General features: G+C 32.5%; 1 protein-coding gene across 2 annotated transcripts; it reads left to right on the forward strand.

Annotated features, from left to right (window-relative positions):
* The first annotated feature begins 1,379 nt into the window (after positions 1 to 1,379).
* LOC115708272 (uncharacterized) lies at positions 1,380 to 8,452 on the forward strand. Of its 2 annotated transcripts, XR_009685735.1 has the most exons (9): positions 1,446 to 1,851; positions 1,952 to 2,004; positions 2,569 to 2,628; positions 2,720 to 2,797; positions 3,357 to 3,486; positions 3,789 to 3,841; positions 5,415 to 5,561; positions 6,059 to 6,344; positions 8,153 to 8,452. XR_009685735.1 is itself a non-coding variant. In XM_030636498.2 (8 exons), the coding sequence occupies exons 1-8, from the start codon at positions 1,530 to 1,532 to the stop codon at positions 6,215 to 6,217; spliced, it is 1,002 nt and encodes a 333-aa protein (XP_030492358.2). In that variant the 5' UTR covers positions 1,380 to 1,529; the 3' UTR covers positions 6,218 to 6,547. The 2 variants fall into 2 exon arrangements, 1 of the variants encoding a protein (XP_030492358.2); XM_030636498.2 differs by lacking the exon at positions 8,153 to 8,452 and having other exon boundaries at positions 1,380 to 1,851; positions 6,059 to 6,547.
* Positions 8,453 to 8,896: the final 444 nt, after the last annotated feature.

Below are 8,896 nucleotides of genomic sequence, written 5' to 3' on the forward strand. Positions count from 1 at the left end.
CCTCAAAATCTAGTCCAATCCAATTAGTAATTAGATTGATTTGGTTTTTAATTAGATATCCAACTACATACCTAATTTTTAATACTAATTTTAAAACATGAAGAAAAAAACGTAAAAATTATATATATTACCCTTCATTTAAGTTTAATACTCCATAAAGATATTATCCATACATGTTTAATGCAACAAAAAGTTTGAAATAACTAAAACAACAACATTGTCAAGTAATAAAATAGAACGAAAAAATACAAAAATAAATAGACAAAACAACTAAGTATTAAAAATTCAATAAAATATAAAAAAATTAGATTGGATCGGTTTTTAATTGAATTTTGACATTGGCATCTAATAACCGATCCAATCCAATTAGAATTCAAATTTTTTAACATCCAATCTGATCTATTTGTAATTGAATATCTAACTTTTTGTAGTTGGATTAAATTAAATCAATTTAGTTCAATTGGATTGAATTAGATCTTGTCCACCCCATGGACCAAAACCCAAACTGACTCCTTGCTCGATTTGAAAGCAAGTCCATCCTTAGACCATCACGCCACACTAACAATCCTACCTAGATCCCAATTGGACGAACCTCCCAATTTCACTGGACGAAGCCCAAAACCCAAAAGAAATTACCAACAACATAGAATAAGCCATGGAGAAAAGGAATAGGGGACAACATACAATGCATAGAGATGGAGCCCATCATGCTGTTGCACTAATCACATGTCCCGTCCAAGCCACGCCAGAGTATTAAAACAACCTTTGACAGCTAAAAATTTAAAAACGAGAAACCTAACATACGATAGAAAACATTTTCAATATGTTAAAACACAAATATTTTTTTTTTTGGAATGTTAAATTGACACTATAGCTAATAATAAATGTATATATTTTTGGAAAATTCTACACTGCACACCCTTAAAATGGATATATTGATGTACCCCTATCTGTTTTAGCATCCGAAATAATTTTTTAGTCAAATTTTTTCGCATGGTCATGTACGTTATAGTTATTTAAGACATCCTGCGAAATTTTAAGAAATTTAGAAAAATTTAACACGCCGAAAACTATGTTCAAACATTGTATTGCACGCGTGACTATTTTATTTTATACGCGTGTAAAATCGACTATTTGAACATTGTTTTCTATATTGTAAATTATTCTGAATTTCTCCAAATTTTGTAGGATATCTTAAATAGTTATAACGTATATGGATATGAACAAAAATTAGATTAAATTTTTTTTCTGGATACCGAAATAAGTTAATGGTGCATAATACATTACTTTTAAGGGAGTGCATCGTATAATCACCATATATTTTTTTTTGGTTGTTAAAATTATTCTGAATTTATTAAAAGTAAAATTATCCAAATGTGTCACTGTAGAGTTTCCATATTGTTTTATCTGTTTTTTTTTGTTTTTTTTTCATCAATATACTATTTTCAAATTCAGTCGATAAGAAAGGATATTAACAAAGGCAAGCCAAGCTAGTGGAAGTGGACAGTGTTGAGGAAAGGAAGTAAATAATGGCACTGTTGAGGAATACTGCAGTGCTTCTCAATCACCATAACTATGATGGACCCCTTCCATGGGCTGTTTCTTCTTCTTCTTCTTGTTTCCGTGTGGTTTGTGTCAATGGGTCATGGCGAAATACATTCCCATTTCCTATCTTCAAGTCTTCCACTAAACGACCTCCCATTCCCAATGTCAACTCACAGAAGCACCAGCAACCACAACAAGAGGAAGAAGACGAAGAATATCAAGTACTAACCTCAATTAAAAGCAACTACAACGACATTATGATTTTGGACACTGCAAAATCCAGAGTTCTACTTCTTGATTCTTCTTGTAATTGGATTTTTTTATTTATTTATTGCACTTATTATTTATTATATGATTTTTTGTTATTTGGGTTTGATCATTATTCTACCTTTTATTGTTGATGCAGATAATGTTCATAGCATTCTTTACAAGCACCAGAAATGGACCAATTCCTACTGGGTATGACATTTTTTTTCCTTTTCTTTTTTTTTTTTCTCTCGAATGTATATAAGAACGGATTTGGTTTAGAGTGTTTTGTTAAAATAGCCTGAAAATTTTATTAGCAAATTAATTTTATTAGCAAAATAATCTTCAATAGTTGCAAAAACGATCGTGAGTTATACTGTGCGACCATAAACAACTATTATAATCGTAAAATAACCATAAATTTACACTGTGCAACTATTATGATTGTATAGAGTAAATTAAGTGAGGTTATTTTGTAAATTTTAGTATTTCAAATAGTTAGTGGCAAATTTCACTTTGGTTAAATGGGTAATCTTAAATCTGTTAATTGGATTCGTGAAACTCTACTTTTAGCAAAAATATTTTTAGTTATATCTAATTTTACTATGCTCTGTGAATAAATGTTTAGTGATTATCAGTGCCTGTTTTTAGTGGATAAATGATCGGGTTCAAACAAGTTTAATGGCATTATAATGAGAAGATGGTTCTGTATTGCTTGTGTGTATTAACATTCACTCTTTGTTTCAAAATTTATTAATGTTTTCTTGGGTTTCTCAGGATGAATTTGCTAGCTTGCCACCTATTATTCCAAAGGGTCCCATTGCCATTCTTGGATTGGTAATATGAGAGTGGTGATGACATTTTGTTCAAGTTTTACTATTTTAAACATTTTTTGAGCCAAACAGGTGATGTTGTTAAATGTTTTCAGGGTGGTGGAACTGCTGCTCATTTGATGCTTGATTTGTGGCCTGAATTACAGCTCGAAGGCTGGGAAATCGATCAAATAGTGAGGACTCACTTGTTATCTCTCTTCAGTAATTCCATGTGAAGGTTTTGATAAATATATTGCTTTTGCTTAATGATTTGCTCTCTCATTGTCAAACTTAATCCTGATTTCTTTTTTGATAAAAATGATACTTTGCACTAATCAATAGGATAACAATACAAATGATAGTTTTATGTTTTCACCATTCAAGTACAAGCATGAAAACCTGCCAATAAGCATAAATACATTTATAGAAGACAAAAACAAACATAATGATTATTACTCAAAATTTACAGGAAATTATTCCAGTCCAGTCTAACTAAATATTCGAAAAGGACTCTCTCATACAGGAATTTCACACTGATTTTCAGCAGCTCTGTTTCTACTCTTAACAACTTTATGCCAATTACTTTAAATGCATCAATGTTTGCTGGTTCCCATTTGAGGACACGATCAATATTTGCTTGAATGATACCTTAGCTGTCAAACCAATGTGTTCAAGATATTTTTTATTTTGATCATAAGTTTTCCACTTTTTACCCCTGTTCTGTGATACATGCTTACTGGTTGGGTATTCTAGCTGATTGATAAAGCGAGAGAACATTTTGCACTTTCTGATCTTGAGAAGCATACAAATGCTGGTGGTATACTTACAGTTCATGTTGGTGATGCCTTTTCTCCCTCAGTTAATGTTTCTGGAAGATATGCTGGTGAGATCATTGTACCTTATGCTTCTATTTTCAAGACAATATAATGTCAAAATTAATACTACAGAACATGTTCCCTTTCAAAAAAATAAAAAATAAAAATAAGAACATGTTATGCACCGATATAGACTAGGGAATATGCCATTTAAGTTGCAGGTCTTGTAAAAATGGAATATTTACACTAAAATTAATAATAAAAAGGCCATCTCTTTGAATTTTTCTGGTATGTAATTGCTCATTTATGGCCAGAAATTATTTCAAGTCTCTCCCATGTTTTTCTAACTAGTTGTTGCAGTAAATGTCAGGTGTTATTGTTGACTTGTTTTCTAATGGAGAAGTTTTGGCACAATTGCAAGAGGTGAGTAAATTTTCTCATTTTCTGTTGAGCATTCACATTATGTAGCTTTTGAGGTTTGATACACTGATAAGAACCTGCCTGAAATACCAATAAACCAGCAAACAGTAGCTAAGAAATACTGTTCCATTGAGATTGTTGCTACTGTTTGCTGGTTTATTGGTATTTCAGGCAGGTTCTTATCAATGTCTCAATAATTGTAAAAGAAACCAAGTCTCTACAACGAATTAAAAGCCGAGGCTCTCCAAGGATGCTAAGAAATACTTAGTTCTTGCATTACCTTTTACACACTCAAACACGCTCTATAGAGCAGCTCACCCTACCCAAGAGAATTACTAAAACACCCTTCGACTCACTCTCACAACCAGCTAGCCAAACGAATCCACTTCCCCTGTAGCTGTATATTCTGTCTATTTCCCCTCCTTGCATGAGTAAATCTCACACTAGGCCTTATCATGCCTATCAGATACTCTCTTCATTTCATGATCATGCTCAAAGTTTTTGGAGAAGAAAGGTGTCATGACATTGTTAGTCATCTCCATCCTCCTCACCCAACTTAGCACTTGCATTGGGAGATGTTGATGGTTGCAAAGTTGATATTATTTTGTTTGAGTTAAAAAGCAATCAAATATTATTTAAATACGTAAACCAAATATACTTCACTGCGGTCACTATTTTTCCTAAGTAAGCCTAGCTATTAACATAAATAGTTCAGTGTTGAAATACTTGAAAAAATGGCCTTTCATTCAGAAGAACTTATTCTATCTGAGCCCCCTTGTCACTCATTTGGCCTTAAACCCATGGTACTTTTTTCTTCGAATAATTAAACCCTTGATACTCAATTGAAAGCTTGATGGAAATCTGACTCGAGGTGTGTCTACAACTAGGTTAGAGCTAGAAAGAAAGATGAAGAACAAGTTTTAGCATTTATGTTCAATCTAGAATCTTCAATGTACGTTTATTAGGGTGTGTTTGGAAAGCCACAATATAATTGGATTTGTGTGTAATTGGAGGTAATTACACAATTTGGCATGTTTGTCTGACCATGTAATTACACTGTAACTGTGTAATTAGAAGTAATTGAGGGGTTCCAATTACACTCTCCAATTCTCATGGCCCCCCATGAGAATTGAATGTAATTACACTGTGTAATTACTAAAAACTTTCCATATTAAACATTAGCTACTAAAAAATATCATTTTCCCATGTAATTACTAACTATTTTGCCAAACAAGATATTAGAAATTCATATGTAATTACTACCTCATATCCAAACACACCTTGCATTTTAAAATATAGTGTAATTACTAAAGTGTGTAATTACCACCCTAGTAATTACCCTACCTAGTATTTACACAGTTACTTCCAAACACACCCTTAAGAATTTGATTAATTGAGTGACCCTCCTAATGTCTTGATTATGTCTCATATATTTCACATGTTTCCAGGAATATCCTTCGTTGTGTTATTACCATAGTTGAAGTTTTTCCTTAATCACTGTGTACTAGTGTGTGGGGGGTTGCAGTGGAGGTTTTGGACACGTGTTATTTCAGTTTTCTTTCAATGTTTTGTACAGGTCACAACATGGTCGAATTTAAATAACTGGTTAATGCCAGGAGGTCGTATCATGGTGAATTGTGGTGGGACTAGTGCGCCATCAGAAAATGTCTTGTGGATGCAGAATTCTACAATCAAGGCATTATCTATAGCTTTCCCGGAACAAGTAGGACTCTGATGAATTTATTACTTGGTTTGATTTCAGTTATTGCAATGACAGCTATTTTATTCCTTTAAATGTTCTATAATTATGTCTACATACAACCCAAAGTTTAAATGTAGAAAACATATTGCTATGCTGCAAAATTATTCAAGACTGCTGGGAATTTTCCCACAGAAGATGATGCAAACTAGCAATGTCTCCTTTGTATAGTAAATGACTAGACTGTGGTCAACGCCTCTTATATTCTGAGAAAGTTGGTTTTTAATCTCTCAAAGAAAAAAATAAGGAGGTCTTAATGAAACAGTGGTGTTGTAATTGAACAATCTATGATCTCTTCTTAGCAACTAATAATCCAACTTTTAAATGAAAAAAGTAGAATAATTTAGCATTATTTTACTCTGTTTGGTGTTTTTTTTTGGGCATATTATGATGTTTATGTGCTTTGCTTTTGAATATTGTTACCAAAGAAAGCTCACTGTTTGACATTTAACTGTTCACAGATAAGCTGGAAAAAAATGGGAAAAGAAAATGGTGCAAATTATCTTGCCCTTACAGGACCAATACCCGATTTAGAGTCATGGTCCACAATGGTACCAGAGCCTCTGAGCAACAGTGTAAGGCAATGGAAGTCATGTGAAGGAGAATTAGGCCTTAACTAGCTTGTTGTATGGAAATCGCTTCACAGGTTGCTCCAATCAAAATTTAAACAAATAAATTCCTCTGCTGTAGACCATCATCACATTGGAACACGCAAGCGGAATGTGAAGTGAACACATGCTGAATCCTGTAAGTTATGAGGTTGACTTTATCTTATTTTAATTTAATTATTTTTTTCCGTGGGAGTAACGTAGATGTTGGAGATGATTTGCTATTCAGGTTGACTTTTGTTTTAATATTTAGTAGCTTGTAAAATGATCAACAATAGAATAGACAAATATAAACTGATCATTTTCAAATGATAGTTGCATTGATTGTCATCACATTCCTCATTCCAATTTGCTGGGGGTATAATGCTGTATGTAGTCTGGTTTCTTGTGGTGCTTGATTTCATGTTTTAAATTTCAACTAGCAAATACACCTAGGTTGCCTTGCGTAGACATGAATTTTCTAGAAAATGATTGAGAAAAGGCTCTTCCATATGCAGTTTCTTGGAAAACCCAATTAGTGCACATGCATCTATACCACTAGAGAAAAATCATGCCAACTAGCTTCAGCTTCACTTAGATGTAATTTTGTGCTAGAAAGTTATATAGAACTAGAAGAATAATTGTTTGAAAAAAAATCTTGTTCTTAATATGTAGCATCATTTTTCAACCAAATTTTGCCAAGTGGACTCTACCTTCATTGTTTTACTACAGGAAGTTAATGTAGCTCTGGCTTGGCATGTCTTTAGATGTTAGCTTTTTCTTTTGAGTATTGCTATTAGGCACCAGTGGTGCTTAGCACCTTCTCGACATGTCGCGTTGCGATTGGCTAGCGATACTCTCTAAAAACTATTATATTAAATTATATGGAACCTGATACTTAGTTGGACCAATAGCAATATTGACATAATAGGAGGGTGCTAGGTACCACTGGTGCCCTTTAGCATTTCTCTTTTCTTTTTAATTGGTGACCCCAATATGCTTAACTTGACATTGTTCTTCGGAAGAATTTGATTAAAATCGTAGTAGGACTTTTACTATTTCCAACAACAGCAATTATTATTTTTTTTTTCTATATGTGGGTCTTTGTGTTTTATTGTTAAGTATAGTTATAGATTGTCAGAGAATTAACACAATTAAATTTCACAAGAAGTTTAAAACCTTAACCCTATGAAAAAAATTAAGGTAGGGAAAATGTACGTATTAAAAAAAATGTCGAGAACAAAAAAAAATCAATTTTTCAAGTTTAATATGAAATTTTTTGTTGAATTGAGTGTTTTTCTATACAATTTTCATTCCATACTAAATATACATTTTCATTCCATACTAAATATACATTTTTCCTAACTTTATCTTTCCTAATCAAAATCTAACATCCAAACATAGCTTATGTTTCTTAAAAAAGATGTATGAAACTGCATCTACATTACGTAGTTATCCTAATCATTTTGCACACTTTTATCAAACATTCTAGTTGCCTTGTGTATCATGAAAGGGCAGGAACCCCAAACCAAAGGCAATCGAAAGCTGTTTGGAAGAAGAATATTAGAAAGGGTTTTAAGGCTGGATGCAATTTTCATTTTCCAAATAAGGATCATCTACTATATTAAGAACCTAAAGTAGTCTATTAACTTAAATATCTCTTAAACAATCTATTGTGAATATTATAATAAATGATTCTAATATTAAGATACATATACTTGACTAGTCCATGAATTGTATGAGAGTAATTAGATGCTCAAAATGAATTTTGAGTCTATTACGCTACGTTATGTACTTAATACTCATTCTTTAAATTCATCCACATTTTGCCTCCCAAAGAAAAAAACATGCACATTACTCTGCCAGTGCTACATTTTATGATTTATATATTTATAGGAAGTAATTATAATTGCATAGACCAAGATTAGCTAAGCTAAGACAGTAATGGCAATATTTAATGTAATGCAGTGGTTTCGTAAAGGCAACGGCGTCATATCCAGCCTTATATGTAGCAAACACCACCGGTTCTGGTTTTATGTGAATAGATAAGATATATAGATATATGTACACTTACATGCGTCTATACAACTATGTTATAACATTACCATATTGATAGATTATACAGATCATCTAATAATTAAAGAAAAGAGAGTAAGGGTTGGTTTGGTAGGCAGTATGAGAGTTGTTTTGTATTAAATAATAAATAATATGATATTTGGATAAAGTGATGTATTATATTAATTATTATGATTAAAATTTTTAATACAAGGTAAGTTGTATCGTTTAATACATAATAAATGATTCGTATTAGCTTTTATTATAATATTTACAAAGATCAATCTCAGTTGAGAATCATGAGATTCTATCTTAAAATGGCTCAATACTTTTACATTTGCTCGCTTATTTTTGTTCGGATCTCAGGCGTCTTTGCACCATATCTGGATCTCGTGTGGCTGACTAACCATTTGGATAGGTGTGGATCGAAAGCCCGCAAGGGATATGGCTCTGATATCAAGTTGAGAATCATGGGATTCCTTCTCAAAACCAATTGGCAATGAGTGGAGTAGCCCATGTTCTTATATATGGCTCAATACTTTTACATTTAATCCATGTGGGACAATGTTCTCCAAAAATCCCAATCTCTGATTCGAACACGAAATCGAACCTGAGACTTGGACCTAGAATCGGACCTGGAACTCGGACCCGAAACCA

This window comes from Cannabis sativa, chromosome 1 (genome assembly GCF_029168945.1).
Source record: "Cannabis sativa cultivar Pink pepper isolate KNU-18-1 chromosome 1, ASM2916894v1, whole genome shotgun sequence".
Lineage (NCBI taxonomy): Eukaryota > Viridiplantae > Streptophyta > Magnoliopsida > Rosales > Cannabaceae > Cannabis > Cannabis sativa.